Consider the following 19018-nt stretch of genomic DNA (forward strand, 5'->3'; position numbering starts at 1 on the left):
ACTGACTTTGCACAAATGGTAAATGGCAGGCATTTATATAGCACCTTTATCCAAAGCGCTGTACAATTGATGCTTCTCCATTCACCCATTCATACACACACTCACATACCGACGGCGATTGGCTGCCATGCAAGGCCCCAACCAGCTCGTCAGGAGCATTTGGGGGTTAGGTGTCTTGCTCAGGGACACTTCGACACAGCCCGGGTGGGGGATCGAACCGGCAACCCTCCGACTGCCAGACGACTGCTCTTACTGCCTGAGCCATGTCGCCCCAAGGACTGGTTTCACAGAATGGTGTGTGTAGGATATTTTCATACAGAAAAGTCATAGATTAGTGTCAGGGGAAGGTGAAAATGGGGAAATTCTTAAATTTTTTTTCTTGTTTGTGGTCTGAGATGAGATCAGATTTTATGCTGTGCCCAGCGATGTGCCCTTTGTCTCCATCTCCTGGTGAAAAATTAGAATAGCAGTGTTTAGTTTCAACGGCATTACATTTTATTCCTGGCAGGGGAGTTTGGAGTTTTAAACCAAATAATTCCAGAATTATAGATATTTTTTCTAGTTGTATTGAACAGGTATACACTTGCTTTTCTCCCTGTGTACCATGGACCTTTTAAAAAATTACCTTATTTACTGAGATTATAAGTTCAATGAGCTTTTTTTACTCCAGAACATGTGTCATGACCCAAAAAACAGCGTGCACAAGGCGTGTTTCTGCTTGTTGTGTGAAGTTGAATGGAATGTTGAATACTGCGCAGGTGTGCGCACTGCCATCTTTCGTCTTTTCACTGCATCGCAGACACGTGAGCGTGTAAAGAAGTAATGTTTGTTAAGTTTTTAGAATTATTTATTTTGTACAGGCTACTTTCTGAATGTATTTGCTACCCAGCAATGAATCCCTGCTACGATAGGAACACAAAATAAAGCTACTCTGCATGTGAGTGAAAGAGATTTATGCCTGGCAAATGAACCAATCCCGACTGTATCATTTTAAACAGTGTTTCTGTCTGGCTTAAGATAATTAGCGCAAGTGACAGGGCATTTCAGGCCAGTTTTCTGCTGAAAGCACATGTATGCACATGCAAAAGAAAGAGGGAATAGCAGGACAGTCAGGGGAGGGGTACTGCAACATGGAGAGAGCAGGAACTATTTATAAAAAAACTGAAACTGGACACTTTACATGTGTTTCTGTCGATCAGACCTTCAAACTGACAGACAGACAAACACCCTGAAGTTCTCTCCCTCCCTCTCAGTCTGCCCATATCTTTGCCTTCTCCCAAGGCAGTCTGTCCATATCTCTACTTCAGCTCTTGTAATCTTTGTTGATTCAGAATTTTTGTACTTTAAAAAGCTGGGAGGTTTTCCTTCCTTCCATTTCCCACCCTTTTTTCTTTTTTTTGTTAAATCTTTCTGAACCCACTTTGAACCTTTTGGATACTACTCTTTTCTTTTTGATTTCCAGCTGTCCTGTTTTTCTTCTAATTTCTTTTGGATTGTCCTCCATATTTCCTTTCCCCTTTTCTTCATCAAATTTTCCTCACCCTCTCCCCCATCTACTTCTTTCTTTTCCTGTTCCTCTGGCTATGCACCATGCTCTCCTCTCCTACTGTGATTCTGCAGCCCTACGGACTGCCTGTCTACCCTCAAACTGCCTCCTGCTATCCCGGCATTGTACAGGTAACACTCTCAGTCTTTTTCTTTTACACACACTGCCACTCTCTGTGCTTACTATAGTTCTGTCTAATTTCCTCAGTCTTGTTTAGATCTTCTGTCTCACTCTTACTCACACTCTTTTTAAGTATTGTATCGTCTGTCTTTTCATTTTTTCTGTGAAATATTCCATATCCGGAGAGGTGATAGTGCATTTAACTCAATGATATGGATTAATTGTCTTGATGACTGTGTGTGTGTGTGTGTGTGTGTGTGTGTTTGTCCATGTATGTGTGTGTTTTATGATGTCATTGTTGTCAACATTTAGGAATTATTCACTTGTATGACTAAATTGAAACATGAAAGTATGTTGGAAGTACGTATTTAAATATAGAGACTGGGCCCACAGTTAAAACATCCAAGCACGTGGCTATATGTATAAAAAGATTAAACCCCAAGGTTTTAACTTTTTAACTTGCCAATAGTTCGATTTAAACAATGAAATTACTGAGAATTGGTTTTGTTCTGAACAAGTGAAACCAAGAACTAAAGTTTATATCCATGTTACTTTCATATGTTGTGATTCAAGGTCATAACATCAGATACATTTCGTCTTCATTGCTCAATTATACAAAATCATTATTTTATGAGTGAGTTAGAGTTATTACAGTGAGATTCTGTGAGTAAATGGCATGACGGATATTATGTGTCCCTGCAATTTCTCTCCGTCACCTTGTGTATATTTTTAGCATGGTCCTCAGAGTACAGATTAACACTCGTGTAGGGGCTGGACTTTGTCTTATGGTCAGGGAGATAGTGGAGTTGCATGGATGCCATGAGTACTTGTCCATTAGAGAGAGTGATGAGATGTGGACTGAAGAAAAACAGGAGAGACAATGCATGTAGTTCCATTGCATGAGCTATAGATAATATTTCTAAATGGAAGGATTGGGTTCTTAACTCAGATTTTACATTGGGATTCCTTGTGAAATTGTAGTCTTGTCCCAGTCTATATATACCGAATATACCAGCCTACCAATGGAGCATTCTGAAATATGTTCACAGTATAATTTAAAATGGTTGGATATATATTTATTTGTCAGTGTATCATAACATGTCTCTGTGTCTGTCACATAGACTGCAATGATGGGATCCTTTCTTCATAGCCAAATCTGCAGGTCTGGTCATCATTCAGTAAAGACCAGCTGTCCCAGCCAGCACCTGGCTACTGGCCACTGACCTTTGACCTAATAAAGACAGCTGATATGGGGGAAGGGACTCAGCGACAAATGGTGGTTACAAAAAAAGATTGCGGAGAAGGAAAGGGGGATTGGAGCTTTACATATATGCTGACTACTGGATAACACTCAATTCACTGTACTGACAAAATGGAGACAGAGAGGTGGCTGGTAGCAAGTGTATTCTATTATCTCCCCCTCTTAGTCCCTCTCCATGTTTGGTGTGAGTTTGGCAAGGTCAGAGAAGGAGTACGGACGGTAGAGTGGTTGGTGCTGAGGCAGTTGTACAGTGGGCTACCCATCACAGAATATATTAAAAGAGAACAGAGGTCCTTCAAATGCATGTATGATTGTGTTTTGTATGCTCAAGGTATCGATTAAATCCATTAACCTCCCTCTGCTGTGAGGGAAATGTTCAATAGGCTATAACAGAGTTCTACACTCATTTGTTGATTTGGTAATTTAATGACCTCTTGTTCAGATGTATTACAATGCAACAATGGGATGATACGTTTTGGGAAACATCATTGATTGTAACTACAGGCCACCTATCACCACTTATAGCCTTTTCTACTAATTTTACTTTCTGGCATTTAAATCTGAAACTACTAATTTTAGCACAACAGATCTTTGTTCATTGTTCAATTCATTTATTGGCAAACTCAGATGAGTTTATTCTGGGTTAATTATTTATTATAAACATTTCTTGTTTTGAATATTCCTTTTCTATTAAAAAAAACTTTTGCCCATCAATTATTCATAATTCTTGCAACTCAATTTTAGTTGTCTGTCTGATGCCTCCATAGTTGTATGGAGTTAGTGTACAGTTTTTTGTCAGAAAGTATCTTGTAACTTATTTTAACTTCTACCTTTCCCTATCTGTTCCTATCAGTTTACTGCTAAATTTACCTTCCCCGTACTGAAAGAGCAACAGCTGAGAGATTAAAGGGGGTGAGAGGAAGAGTGTTAATCAGAAGGAAAGATAATCTTACGATGTGTTGCCCATGTTATTCAGTGTCTGTTACTAATGGTACATTTCATGGTACGCTCTTTGAAAATGGCCTTTAGCTAGTACTTTGCTAATTTCTGGGATTTGGCCAATTAGGTATATATGGTCTGGCTCAGTATGTTCCATAAGCCATTTAGTCATAGAACCAATTACACTGCTACATACTTCATATATGTTCAATTATTCTACTTTAGCTGCAGGTATAGCTCTACACTCACTTTCTGTTTGGTGACATTTACAGAGGACTGTAATGTACATGTCACAAAGGAATAAAACACTGTACAGACCATACAGGTCTCTTTTTTTGTCAGAAATAAAATATCGATAGTTTTGTATTTGTGCAAGGACTGGTTTCAAAATATGGGTAAATGAACTGTCAAATTGCAGAGTCTTCTTAAGATATGATTAATAACTTTAAGTTGACCGTGCATGTGCTCCAGATACAATTGTATAGGATTTTTAGTGGGGAGTTAAATAAAATGATTGACATGCACAAATGAACACAGCTGGCATTGCACCCCCTCTTTTTCCCACCCACCTGGCATTTAATTGGCCAATCCAGGGAACATAGGGTGTTGTGGGCGGGTTCTATGTAGCAGTAAATATGAGGCAGTTGTTCATCAGTGAATCAGAAAGTTTGGAATGCAGTAAGGGGGTAAGACAATTTATCCATTCAAGAGCTGTGTACTATTTGTCTGTGTGTGTATGTGAGTGAAGGAAAGAGAGAGTGTGTGTTCGTATGGACCTGTGTATTGTATGTTTATTGACTCATTTATAATGAATAGTTGTAGTTTACTCAAGCTATTTTTAATCATTCTTTCTGAGTTCTTTCTGAGTGGTAACATTTAACTCCCAGGAAACAACAGAACTTGGTATATTCTCTTGATGATAATCAGAATTTATGGTAAATGTGAACGTTTTCATGAAGTCTTCATATTACACAAACAAAGTATTTTGTGAGCCATCTGAAATTACTGGAAGAAATAGGGTCATCTGAAATTATTGTAAGAAATAGGGTCATTAAAAGTGCAGATTAGAAGGGTTAGTAAATGCACATTCCTTGCTTTGCATGTTTGGTAATATGAAAATAATATAATAATCTTGGACAATCTATTCAACTATACAGTGTAGCTAAATATTTAAGTTTTTAAAGTATTCATATTCAAGGGTTTGATTGATTTCATGTTTAAGTGTAGGTTGTTTTTTTCTGTTTTTGTTTGCTAGAGGACAATATTTATGTTATGGGAAAAGTATATTGCTTATATAATAATAATTTTCATACTTGTAAATTGTAAGATCATCCTCCAATCTTTCTCCAATGCCAATCTACCTCCATACTTTTTAATATCAATATTACCCTTAAGTGCAATGCTCTTCCTCCTCATAGGGGGCCCCAGCACAAGAGGCGGGGCCAGGCGGTGCTGACCCTGCCCTGTCACAGGTGTACGCCCCTCCTCCATCCTATCCTCCACCTGGTCAGGCCCCACCTGCCCCTCCTGGCCGACTGCCTCCTCTGGACTTCAGCCCCGCCCACCCAGGTGCTGAGTACCAGGAGCATCACCAGCTGAGGGTGTACCAGAGCTCCCAGCATGAAGGAGCGGAGGGTCTGGGCGCTGGCAGCACGGTAAGGCTGTGCTCATTCCCTGGGTGTACAGAATGAGTGCTTTTCTGGGGGAAATGGAATAGGTCACTGAGAGGCTGAAGTATATCAGCAGAGTCATGTTGTGATAGTGTTCAGAATTAAGAAGGTGAGCTGTTTCTGGGACAGAATTGACTTGATAGTAAATCATTTGAAACAGTGTTCCAGTATTCTGTCTGTCAAAAAAACTGTGAAAAGAATACAATGTAGTATTCTGTGATATATGATGTCGTAAAATTAATATATAATTTAATGACATATTTTTTTAAAGCAATACTTGAAAAGAGATAGGATAAATAGGATAGGAAAAAGGAATAAAATAATTTGTGGTTTGGGAAAAGACTATTAAAAAAACATGATTGCCAACCTTTCAGGTGACTGATAAAAAACCCCCACTAATTTGATAAATTTGAGAAATGTGTGCCAATTGTATATTGAAATAGCAGACAACAACATGTGTCCCAGTCTGTTCTAAAGTATCTTGGTGCCGCTAAATTTAGTCTTCCACCTCCACAACTCTGTCCATGTAAGGAAATCTATTTGGCACACAACAGGAGAGTGGGGGAGTCGATGAGGGGTTTGTTTTTTAAAAGCTATCTTGAAATAACCACCTCTTGAAATAGATCAGGTGATCCCAATGCTGTCAACAGATGTGTGAATCATGTTTTAACACTGGGGTTTGGTAGGTGCAGATAGCCCAGAGAATAGCTGAAAGACAGACTATATATTGACTGTGTGTGTGTCCGAATGGAGTGCACTGGGGTTTTACACATTTATGCACTGTTTTTAATAGATCATTTGATCTGCAGATGTTGAATGTTAACCATGCTTCTCATAGTAATGATTTGTACAGTTTCAAAATGGTAACAGTGTCGTTGTGACATTCTGTACAGTATATGTGTTAAAAGGAGCAATGCCCAGATTACCACAACTCAAATTAGACAAGCGACACAACTTGACCAATTCCATTTTTACATTACATTTAAATGCAGAGGCACAACAGCCAGACATCCACAGCTTTATTTAGGAAACAAATTCAACACTTTCTTTCTATATTAAAGGTGTTTTACGGCCACATTTATATATTCCATTGCTAGAGCTCCCAGTGTTACAAGGTCCTGATATTGGAAATTGAGACGTCGCCATGAAGGGGGGGGTTTGGGGGGAGGCCGACCGGATGACCCCTCCCCCTCCGAAATATCTCTCAGGTTCAGAAAACACTCTGCATCGTGACATGACACCATCACCCCAACTCAACCCCCTTCTCCCTCTCCAGTCCCGTCTCCCAGTGTCTCTTCCCTCACCCTGTCTGTGCTGTCTGTACGCAGATGGGAGTAGATGTGGCTGTTGTAAAATGTGTTGTCCTTGTTACTGCAGCTAGGTATGGCAAGCAAATGTAATGATGTAGTGTGTATGTGCGTGAAGCTATTTTTTATGTCTATCTTTCCCTTTGTGTCCTCCCACCTATTAATAATTTGCCCCTCGGAATCTTGGGTAATGATCTTTAACACGTGGCAGAAAAGCAGCACCGTGACCCCAGACTGACATCTTAGAAACTTTCACTATTCACCCCACCCCACCCAAGCTTTTTGCGCAACTTTCTGCCTGTGTGGCCTATCACTTTCCTTTTTTTCAGTTTGTTTTTGCTTTTCTGCAGGCATTTGGCATTCTCTCTGTCCCTATCTATCGCTACTTTCTGTGGATTTATCCTCTGCATTTAGGATCAATATATGGAACTGCATTAATCTCTCACTCTCTCTCTTTCTTTCTTTCTTTCTCTCTTTCTCTCTCTCAAGCCTGCCGTCACGTTTTATATTTTTCATTCTTTTTCCACCTTTTCCTTTTTCATCAAATGCGTTCTGCTGTCTCTCCTCTCTCTTTTGCTCACGCTCATACTGTTTTTTTTCACTCCATTTTGTTTGGATTCATTTATTCTCTTGGTTTTTGAAGGTCATAACAGTTTTGTTGCGTTTGAGAAGACAGGTTGACACACACACACTGTGGCATCGTGGTGCATTGTGGGATAGTGGATGTTTTGGCCTTGTCGCACAATACTTCCTTGTTTTGTTTTGCATGAGGGCGTTTTATTGACATTAAATGAGTATTTTGATGTAATCAAAAATGGCAAATGTATTTTTAAAATGATGTTTTCTTATGCATATTATTATTTGCAACATTGCATTGAGAAGCAGCTCTCCCATTGTTCCTTTACAGCCTTGGAGAGTTGTGTCTTTATTCTTGATTTATGCTTTCCAGTTGTGTTAAATCAAAGTTATTTCAGTATAATAATAATAATTTCAAATGCCAAAGTGATTTCTCTAACGGGCATGTAGTTAGAAGCCTAACTATAATGAAAAATTCACGCCTCTTCACGTTTTGCTTGAGAAGGACCACTGGATGGAGAATGCTCATATATATTTGATCCTGGTCAGTTTATCTTGAGTAACTTGAAAACCTTTTTTTTATTTTTTATGAGATGTTATATTTCCTAGAACAGTCATTTTAATTCCAAAAAATACACTTTATGTTCAGAAACAGATAACAAATGTATAAATACCCAAATTCTGGGTCCATTCAGGTTTTAGACAGTTTTGTAGGTGCAGCAGTGGGTTCAAGTATTAACTTGTTTTCTTATCTCCCACTTTAACATTTCTCCCTTTTCTATCTTTCTGTCCACGTCCTTTTCTCTTTCCTCCTATTCTCTCTCTACTCCTGCTGTCATATTCTATTCCTTTATTTCTCCTCCGCTTCTACCCTCGTTCCCTTCAATTCCTCTCTCTCAGGATGACTCTCTGGCTCCGGTGACCTCTGACCCGCAGTCTCTCAGCGTTTCTGTGTCGTCAGGAGGCGGGGCAGGGAGCGGAGGGGAGGAGGAAGGGTCGGGCAAAGCCCAGCCCAAAAGGCTGCATGTTTCCAACATCCCATTTAGGTTCCGAGACCCTGATCTCCGGCAGATGTTTGGGGTAAAGGAGAGATTTATGATTGCCCAAAAATGATGAGTGATGTTAATTCAAATTACAATTATGGAAAGAATAGATAGACATTACAATCTATTATATCAAATGTAGCAAAGCAGGTTTTGCAGAGGAATAAACACTGATGATGAGATCTGGTTTTTATTTTTTCAGCAATTTGGGAAGATTTTGGATGTGGAAATCATCTTCAATGAGCGAGGATCAAAGGTGAATGTCTGAATCAACATTCAATCAACACCCTTGAATGAATGAATTAATATAACCTTGGTGTAATTTTTGTAGTTTTAACACTTGCTTAACCTGTGTCGCAGGGCTTTGGCTTTGTGACGTTTGAGAGTGCGATGGAGGCAGACAGAGCCAGAGAAAAGCTTAATGGGACAATAGTGGAGGGCAGGAAGATAGAGGTGAGTAGATTATGGACAAGCCGTTGAACATCCAAAATGCTCTCCCATCTATTCAACTGTACAGTTTACCTCGACATCGAAGCGCACTGCAACGGCATGCACTTAATCGTATTGTGCGTTCATTTCTGGTGAATGTTTATGCTCAGCTATTCGGATGTGCAAAGCAAATTCCCTTAAAGGGCAATAAATTATATGTTAAAAAAGCTCCTCTGTGAATCTCTGCAGGTGAACAATGCCACAGCAAGAGTGGTGACCAAGAAACCGCAGACTCCCCTGGTGAATGGTGAGGATCAATGTCTCCCTCTTTTCTTTGGGGTTCCTCAGGGCTCTGTACTGGGGTCTGTTCTCTTGGTCAGGGTGTGGTTGATGTGATTCTTTTCTCTCACTCTGCAGCTTCTGGATGGAAGATTAATCCAGTAATGGGTGCAATGTATGCACCTGAACTGTACACAGGTGTGTATGTCAGCCACAGCCCAAAAAGCAACATTAGTCCCCTAATTATTCTGAAATACATATATTATGTATAATGTTGTGTTGGGGGGACAAAATCTAATTCTGCTTAGGGCCTCTCAAAGGCTAGTGCCATGACTGATGTCAGCCAGTGCATCCTTGCGTATCAGTGTCTTAATCTGAATCAGTTACTGAAGGTGTAATAGTTTAGTTAAGGGCAATAATCCCCATTATTATCCCAGAATTCCATAATAATACCACAATCAATGCTCTACTTTGCTGCTCCATTTCTGAAACATTCAGCTTAATCACATCTGCCTTTCCTTCTCAGTTGCCAGTTTTCCCTACCCTGTTGCCACGCCAACCTTGGCTTACAGAGGGTCAGCTCTCCGGGGCCGGGGACGAGCGGTGTACAACACCATTCGCTCAGCTGCAGCAGCCACTCCTACGGCTGTCCCCACCTACCCTGGGTTAGCATCTGCCAATACCAATATCCATAGCGCCTAGCGCCTACTTTACTGAGATTGTCCAGAGACTCACCAAAAAAAGTTTGTAATGTTGTCAATTAATCATTTTGACATAGCATGTGTCTCGAATGATGATTTTAGAATTTTTTTATTCATTGTAGTGTAGGTTTCTGTACAGTATATGGTTTTTGAGATTAAAACCAGACTCATATCCCATGAAGTGAACTGTCTTCACTTCACTTCACCTTGACATAAACACGATTAAATAATTTGCTCCATTCTATGATGACTTCAGTTTATTCTTTATTGTATTGCAAGGATGTGTTACTGAATCTATTCCTGTGTTGTAGTGTGGTGTACCAAGATGGCCTATATGGAGCAGAGGTCTATGTAAGTCCTGTTATTTAAGCCAGTCTTTGCTGTACGACCTGTGGTGGCTGTGCTTCAGAACTGACTCCTTCTCCTTTTTTAGGGGGGATATCCTGCAGCGTACCGGGTAGCTCAGTCAGCTTCTGCTGCTACAGCAGCCTACAGTGATGGGTAAGTGGACTCAAGCTAACAGGGCAGCATGAGAGAGTGTATACATGGACTTGGACAACACAGAAATCATGATGCAGTATGCCTGGCAGCACAACTGAAGCTCATGGATTGATATGGCGGCCTGTAGCGTAGTGGTTAAGTTAATCCCAGTGTAGCCACAATAAGATCCGCACAGCCGTTGGGCCCTTGAGCAAGGCCCTTAACCCTGCATTGCTCCAGGGGAGGATTGTCTCCTGCTTAGTCTAATCAACTGTACTGTCGCTCTGGATAAGAGCATCTGCCGAATGCCATTAATGTAATGTAATGATATGTTGCTGCATAATAGACCATTATCGCTACCGGATTCTTCTTCTTTCTATAATCTCCATTACTACTATGTTTTGTTTTAAACATCAAACCTTGTTTTGTCAGGTATGGCAGGGTCTACGCTGCTGCTACCGATCCTTACCACCATTCAGTGGGACCGACTGCCACTTATGGAGTTGGAACGGTGGTGAGATTTGTTTGAACTATTCTGACAAATGCCATAATATACATCTTGGACTGAATCTGACAGAACTTAGACCGTGAATACTTCACAGGAGGGCCATTTTACGGTTAGAAAATTACAATTAAATAAAAAAAAAAACATACTTGACAATGCAAATTACCAAAGTTATTTTTGTTTAAAGTTATTAGTGTTTTAAATGCTTTTGGTTAAATGTAAAGGAAAGTGCCATTTTATTTACCAAACTCCCAGTTCACATACAGTCTCTGAACTGTATCAACATTGTGTTCTATACCTATTTTAATAGTGGGTAATCAGTCAACATTCCAGTAACTGACTGGCATTTACTGTATATTTACTATTATATATTATATGGCATCTGGTATTCGGAAACAAATATAACACTTGGCTTTTTTATATCCTGTAATGGCAGGCAAGTTTGTACAGAGGAGGATACAACCGCTTCACTCCCTATTGAGCCACCTGTAAGCTACTGTGACATCACTTCCCTACTGGCCGAGAAGTGGGAAGAGATCATGGGACAGGTTTGGCATCGAGACCAGACCAGGAAATGATGTCACTTTCTGTTTTGACTGCTGCCCCCAAAGACTTTGATAACAGCTGTAAATATTGTCAGAATTTTAAAATATTTATTTAAGTAGAAATTTGTTACAAAAGAGTGATTTAATTTAATATGCCTTCTTTTTTGATCAACCAGTGTTGATTGTGCTGCTCCAAAATTCATAATACAATTGGGGAAATCTCATCGAAGTATAAACTAAAGGCTCAGAAAATGTATTAGTTTTACATCGGGTCTTGTGGTGAAATATTCAGCCCAAGTGTTACAAGATGTTGAATTTTGGGAAGTATATCAATAAGTGCTATGTTAATAAGTGCATACCTCAGTGGCGCAATAGACATAGTACTACTATAAAATTATATTTTTTTAGATTTTATAGAAGCGTGACTGTGTCCTACAATTGACAGTGTGTAATTACAGTGTGCAATAACTTGTTCAGTGGTATTAGGGAACCTGATGATGTCACTAGTCCTTTTTCAAAAGTAGTGTACACTTCTTGAGTGTGTATGTGTGTGTAAAAGTATACTGTCATTACGGAATTAACAAATGCACAAAGTGTGAGAGACAGCAACGGCACTAGTGGTGTAGACGCAATAGCTTTTTTCCAATGCTTCCATGAAAAAGGTGTTGTGGGCTTGTCAACCTAGTTTTACATTTGAAACAATCTACCTCTGATTTTGCTCTTTACAAAAAGAAAAATAATTCTCAGTCCTGGTTATCATTTTTAACATAAAATAGGACAAAATGGTACAACATATTTTTGTTGCACATTATAATTCTGTTCTGTCTATAATGGGCTTGATTTAACATGAAGTTTCCCTAACTTTCTAACCTAGTGCTATATTTCTCTGTCATTCTTTTTCATGGGCTTTGCATTTCTAACTCTGCTCAACTTGCCTTTCAATGTTCTCCTTCCTTCACTGCGTACCTTTTCAAATGTCTGTGGTTACTGTACCTTTCACTCCATCTTTGTATGCTATTCTCAACAATCTTTGTTTGCTATCCTGTCAATAAAATTCTCTTTTTTTTTTCCTCTTTTGGTCTCTTCACCTTTGTCTCTTTGTCTTCCATCTTCTTTTATTTCTATTCTCAATGTACTCTCTGCTTTTCTTGTGAATTCTATATCATCTGTATCTAGTGCTTCCTTCCCTGTTTTCAATGGCTTGCCATCTACCCTTTGCTTTAGTTGCTTGGACGACCAGTCTATACCTGTGCTCTCTGTGCCATTTTACATATTTACATGAATTGGTATTCATGTGAATATGTAAAATGGCACAAAGTATATATAAAATTGTTTTGGAAAAAAACTTATTTTGTTATTTTAACCCGGATTCCCAGAACTATTTAACTGGGTAGATTATTGAGGTCCATAATGAATTTTCTACCATATAATTCGATTTTGGGGACTTGGTACAAAGAGAAGCATCCATTAATGTTTTCTGGATCAGAGACACTGATGACAAGTCATATAGAAATCAGCAAAGCTAATTGATTTGACCCCTATGTATATTTAACATATAAATAAACATAGTTTTTTGGTGTACTTTGCCTGTTCATAAAAGCTGTTTTATAATACCCTTTTATCCTAGCTGGGGTCAAATCCATTTCAATTCAGTCAACTTTGGGGAAATTCATTTAAATTAGTTTCTTAATTGGAAAATAGATTTTTCAATTAATTAACTGGATTTTATTTGATTTCTGAAATTGACTGAAATCTGTTTCTATTCATTTCTTACCGTCTTTCTCTGTTCATCTGCATTGCCTTATATTGATCTCTGCATTACAGTGCGCAGTTTAACACAGGGCTTTATGCTCCGCTGCTACTCTCTGCTCTCTTATGCCGTGCTATGCGGTGGGGTGCTTAGTGTTTGACCTGCTTGCTGCTCTCTACCGACCCTGTTCCTCTCTACCTCCTCCCATACATGCTCAGTAGCTGAGTTCTGCGCACTCTTTTCTCCTCTTACCTGCAGTTCCCTGTTTTTCTAGACCTGTCCTCTCCAGATTCCTTTGCCTCCAACAGGCTGCACTGTCTGATTCATTATTACAGTGCCACCATTAGGAAATAGAAGTTTTCTAAAATATGATCCGTGTGAACCAGTAACAAATTGGCGATAAAATACAAATGATGAACATTCTGCTCTCCATGTCCCATTCTCTCTATCTTATTCCTGCATGGTTTCTGTTCTATGCTTATTGGATATCATTTTTGCTCTGTTCATTCCAAAACATGACTCTGAGTTTATATCTTTACCTTTGCTAAATTGGCCTGCTTTTCCTCTTGTTTCTTCACTCTCCATGCCTATTGCATGTTCTTATGTGTATAACAATGTGTAACATAAAAAAGTTGTTTTTTGTGTTTCATGAATATTCTTTCTTTAAAAATATTTAAGCTGTATGACTTGTTTCAGTCACTCCTTCTAAACATTTTGACACATGCATATCTCTATCTGCTTGTCTCCTTCCCTATGTTTCTGGCTCAATGCCACTCTTCACTCTTTAACAATACAGCTCTACAGCACTGCTGCTGCTTCACCAACTCACATCCTGACTGTCTGAATCTATCTTCTTTACTGTTTTCACCATGTTTCTCTAGTTTCTTCCTGCATGGTACTTTCCTGCTATTGCTTAGTAATCTTACTGTCACATTCTCTACCATTATTGCTCTATTGATTGATGTACTACTTCTGTTGCCTGTTCTGAAATATAATCTTTGTATTTGCTTTCCTGCAAGCCTCTTTATTTCTGCTTTTCTCTCTCTCTGTCTCCTTTCCGCTGTCACCTTTCCTTATTGCCGCTGTCGTTCATAAAAATGGAGCAAGACACTGCTTCTACTTTCCATTTACCAGTGAGCACTGTGGATTTATCATTTGGGTTTTTGAACGAACTTTATTAAGTTCTGAAACTTTGACAGTACATGCTGAATGAACGCTGTCAATGTGTGTTTCAAAAAAAGTCAGACGTGACTGCTAAATAGAGATAGAAGGCTCATGGATCCTGCAGTTGATGTGTTTTTTTCGCATTTTCCTTTTCAATACTGTGTGGTGTGCTTTACTGCCCATGTTTCATTCTAAGTGCCGCGTCTATGCTGTATTTTCTTCTCTTTCTGCTGTCCTCTTTTTTCACTTCACTGTGACCTCTGCTGCACTCTCTATGCCACATTAGTAAGTCTGTGCACTGTTCTGAACGAGAGAAGGATAAATCTCTTTCTTATTTTTTCATATTTTTGTCACTCTGCTATTCCTTCTCTCTCTATTTGTAACTGGCATTCATGTATCAGAGTACACACGTACATCTCTATCTGTGTGTCACTCTGTTACTGTCTGCTACTTTAACGCAGTACTTACTGCACTGCACTCTACTGATACTGCTTACTTCTTTCTTATTCTCCCTATATCCTCTCCACTATTTTCCATGTTCCTCACTTGTCTATTCCTGCATGATTCTTTCCTGTTATGGTACGTGTACTCTGCAACATTCTTCCATTTCTGTCTCATACTTGCTTTTTAGCACTGAACAGTGTGACCAGTCTCTCTGCTTCGATCTACCTAATAAAGTGCAGTGTGCAATTTATTAGGTATACCTGTACACCAGCAATGTTAATGCAAATATTGAATCAGCGAGTCATGTGGCAGCAGCTAAATGCATACATGCATGCAGATATGGTCAAGAGGTTCAGCTGTTTTTCAGATCAAATGTCAGAATGGGGAAGAAATTGTTTGTGCCAGACAGGGTGCTTTGAGCATCTCAGAAACTGCTGATCTCCTGAGATTTTCATGCACAACAATCTCTAGAGTTTTATGGAGAGTGGTGTGAGAAAAAATAATGAGCAGTGTCCTGTGGGACAGCACACAGTCAGGCCATAGGAGAATGACCAGACTGGTCAAAGCTGACAGGAAAGTAAGTAACCACAAACTACAACAGTGGTATGCAGAAAAGCATCTCTGAACACACAACGCATCAAACCACTAAGTGGATAGGCTACAGCAGCAAAAGTCTTAAAAATAAGTAATAAATACCTAATAAAGTGCTCACTGAGTATATATTTCCCCACTTCACTGTACTTTCCTCTGTTTTCTACTGTCCTCTTTGGCTTTCTGCACTGTAACATACTTTCTATTCATGTGCTGCAGCAAATATGAAAATACTTTTATTAGCTCAGTCCTTTTTTTTTTTGGATTTTTATTACTTCCCTCTCTATTTCACTTCTCTTTCTTTCCTCTTCTACTTTCTGCCATGTCTTATATTCCAACTTCCCTGTCTCCTTCCTATTCTGTCACTCTCTCTGTACTTGGACTAATTCTACTTCTTTCTATAGTGTCTTTCTTTCTGTATCTGTTCTTCTGCATTGATGTGTAACTGCATACAGCACTGTGTGAAACAGTGTCTTGGTCTCTACGTTACTCTGGGCAGTTTAACACAGGGCTTTATGCTCCACTGTGCTGATACACTCTGCTCTCTTTGGCACTGCTATGCACTGGGGCCTTTTGCATTCGACGGGCTTGCTGTTGCTCTCCGCCTCTCTTTCCTCCATGCTTAGTAATTGAGTTATTTTCTGGCGTTTCTCCTCTTCTGTCCTGCAGTTTCCTCCTTTCTCTCCTGGCTGTAGAATTACACCTGTCCTCTCCAAATGCTGTTGCTTCCCACAGGCTACACTACTTGAGAGTTTATTTTAGGAGGAAGTGTTTTACTGAAGTGTTTTAAAATCTAGTCCAAAATAAGAAATGGCAGATTCGTAGTGGAGTGCCAAAAGTGTGCTGTTACATCACTACATAGAATATCTCAATTATGACTGATCACATTGAATCTATATTGCTCTCCTGATATTAAATGCTATGAATAGTATCATAAGCCTCCTAAAATAACGTTGCATTTTTAAAATATCTTATTCTTATTGTCTGTCTGCTTCTTCTACTTGCTGGCCTGCTTTTTCCCCCTATTTCCACTGTCACCCCCTATTTCCCTTCTCTACTATTCTCTCATTTCTACTGCCTTGCTGTTTTTTCCCCTCTGTTTGCTGCTCTCTCTCTCTCTCTCTCTCTCTCTCTCTCTCTCTCTCTCTCTCTCTCTCTCTCTCTCTCTCTCTCTCTCTCTCTCTCTCTCTCTCTCTCTCTCTCTCTCTCTCTCTCTCTCTCTCTCTCTCTCTCTCTCTCTCTCTCTCTCTCTCTCTCTCTCTCTCTCTCTCTCTCTCTCTCTCTCTCTCGGCAATCCTTACCCTGGTGTCAAATTCAGCTGACCATCTTGAAATTATCAGCTACCAGCTGTTTTTTCTAAACGCATCTTGAGCAGGTCAGAGCACGTTGAGTTTGGAATGTGGTCTGAACTGGTCAACCAGCTACCAGCTTCAAATCCTAGTTTGAGCTGTTTTTTCAACAGGGTAGTAACTGAGTTATTTGCCTCTCTTTTTCGTCACTTGCATGTTCTCTGCTGTTTCCTCCTTATACTATTCTCCTCCTTATTGTTTCTTTTAGGAGGCACCATTGGGATACTGAAGTTTATGACACGTTAAATGGATGAATATTAGATTGCTAAAAATTGTCACTTCGAATTTAAAGGCTCTTCTCATATGAAATGCTTTGAATTATATTATGTGCCTCCTAAAACAAAGTGGAGTTTTCATTTCTTTCCTGCTTTTCTAAGCCTTCCTGCAGTTTCCATTCCTGGGTAGATCTCTTTTTGTGCTCTGCTCCTGCTCTTTTCCTGCATGTTTTTCTGCCTTTGTTTCTATTTTTCTCTAGAAAAGTACTTTTCCCAGTACTTTCTTTGTGTGTTTCAGTTTGCTTTTATTCTTAATTTTATAAATGTAATAGAAAATTTTATAAATGTTCCTGCATGTTTGCTTTTTTTCCCTCTTATTCTGTCCTTTCACTTTTTCTGTCTGTATACTTCTTTCTCTTGTTCTGTTGGTCTACTTATTTATCTTATTCTGTCCGTCTGCTCCTTTCACTATTTTTCTTTCAGCCTGTCTGCTCCTTTCTTTCTCTGTCTGCTCCTTTCTCTTTTTCTGTCTGCTTATTTTTCTTTTTATGACTGCTACTTTTCCCCTTCCCTTCTTTCTCCATGCCAGGTTTTGTTTTGCTTCTGTTTCACCCTTTTCTGATCTTTTATTTTCTACTATGTTTGTATATGCCTTTACTCAATGTTATGTTTCATTATTGTTTTTGTTTTTTTGGTTGTGTTTTGCTTCTGTTTATGTCTTTTCCAATCCTTTCTAAGTTGCATGGCTGTTATTTTCCTGTTTTATTTTACTTCCCTATTTAATTACAAGAGCTGCAATATATATTTTGTATATTTTGAAACCTGAATTTAAGGATTATAAACACAGGTAGAGGATGAGTCAACATGTCAGTGAGCCTTTTTCAATGTTTTAACACAGAAATCCTACCTATTGTACCTTTAAATGTGTACTTCTACAATTCTCTACACTACACTATTTTCATTTTTCATCAAGACTGTGTTTCTGTTTTATTCTCTTTACTGTACTTTCCTCTTCTCTGCTGACCCATTTGCCTCCTGCTCTCTCACATCACTGACTGCATGTTCTGCACCAATTTTGAAAATGCTTAAATACTATCTGTTGTCCCCCCCCCCCCCCTGTAATTCTTATGTCCACCTTTCCCCTTTTAGTTTGTTCACACGTCTCACCTCTCCTTCCGTCTTTACTCCATTTAAGTATTGGTACTGCAGTACTCAAGTGGGACATTTTTTTATGTATGTATTTTTATTAGCTTGTTTAGTTTGTTTTCCTTTTCTGAATCTTTTATTTTTCTAAGCTTCATATTTCAGCCATTTCCATGTTTCACCATTTTCCTTCACAGTACCTCACAGTATTCTATCACTTTTTTATTAAATTATTTCCCTTGCTGTACTTTACATTTTCCTTCCATCTGATTGGCTTTTGCACACTGTAATATTTGTCTAATTGCTATGTGACTGCTCTATAATTACTTATTTTACTGTCCCCTTATTTCTGTTCCCAAGTTCCTCCTTTCTCTCAAAGTTCAAACTGCCAATAATATATAGTTCCATGCCAGGCAAAAGAAACACTCACGCCATTGTATCCATTCACTACCTGCTCCCTTCTGGTCAGTATTGGCCAATGACCCTCTGAAGTTGAGGCTACAGCATCTTGTGCCTTTTCAACTGACACACTAGCCTTCATAATTTCATGTGCTTCTAACTTTTTCCCTTAGTGTCCCCTTCACACTAATCTGTATTTCCAGTCATTCTTAAATTTTTCCTGGCCCATCTACACCAGCAACAATTTGCATAACTTGTAATGTGCACCAAATAAATGTACTGTAATTCTGTAGCAGTCAGCTCCAATAGTCTCCACTAGTGCCGACACTGCACTGTCAATATTTGTGTCAACATTTTCCTGATCATATTTATGTATACAAATAAATGGGTTTTTTTTGTTGGCCTAAACACAGTGTGTGTAGTAATTCAACTGTAACACGATACCTCACAATATAAAAGCATTCACAGGTTACCATGCTTTCTCTTGCATGGGCAGTAAAAGAAAAAATGCCTGGTTTGGTTGTGTGCCGAAACCAATCTTTTAAAAACGTGGATGTGTCTG

The 19018-nt window shown here is 39.1% G+C and overlaps 1 protein-coding gene across 2 annotated transcripts; it reads left to right on the forward strand.

Annotated features, from left to right (window-relative positions):
* Nucleotides 1–1263: 1263 nt before the first annotated feature.
* On the forward strand, nucleotides 1264–16539 carry rbfox1l (RNA binding fox-1 homolog 1, like). 2 transcript variants are annotated; one of them, XM_061235681.1, is made up of 12 exons: nucleotides 1264–1677; nucleotides 5285–5521; nucleotides 8320–8499; nucleotides 8665–8718; nucleotides 8823–8915; nucleotides 9141–9198; nucleotides 9309–9368; nucleotides 9697–9835; nucleotides 10183–10222; nucleotides 10305–10372; nucleotides 10784–10865; nucleotides 11293–16539. In XM_061235681.1, exons 1-12 carry the CDS (start codon nucleotides 1591–1593, stop codon nucleotides 11335–11337), a joined length of 1143 nt encoding a protein of 380 aa, XP_061091665.1. In that variant the 5' UTR covers nucleotides 1264–1590; the 3' UTR covers nucleotides 11338–16539. The 2 variants fall into 2 exon arrangements, with proteins under 2 accessions (XP_061091665.1, XP_061091675.1); XM_061235691.1 differs by having other exon boundaries at nucleotides 10784–10862.
* Nucleotides 16540–19018: the final 2479 nt, after the last annotated feature.

This window comes from Conger conger, chromosome 1 (genome assembly GCF_963514075.1).
Source record: "Conger conger chromosome 1, fConCon1.1, whole genome shotgun sequence".
Classification (NCBI taxonomy): Eukaryota; Metazoa; Chordata; class Actinopteri; order Anguilliformes; family Congridae; genus Conger; species Conger conger.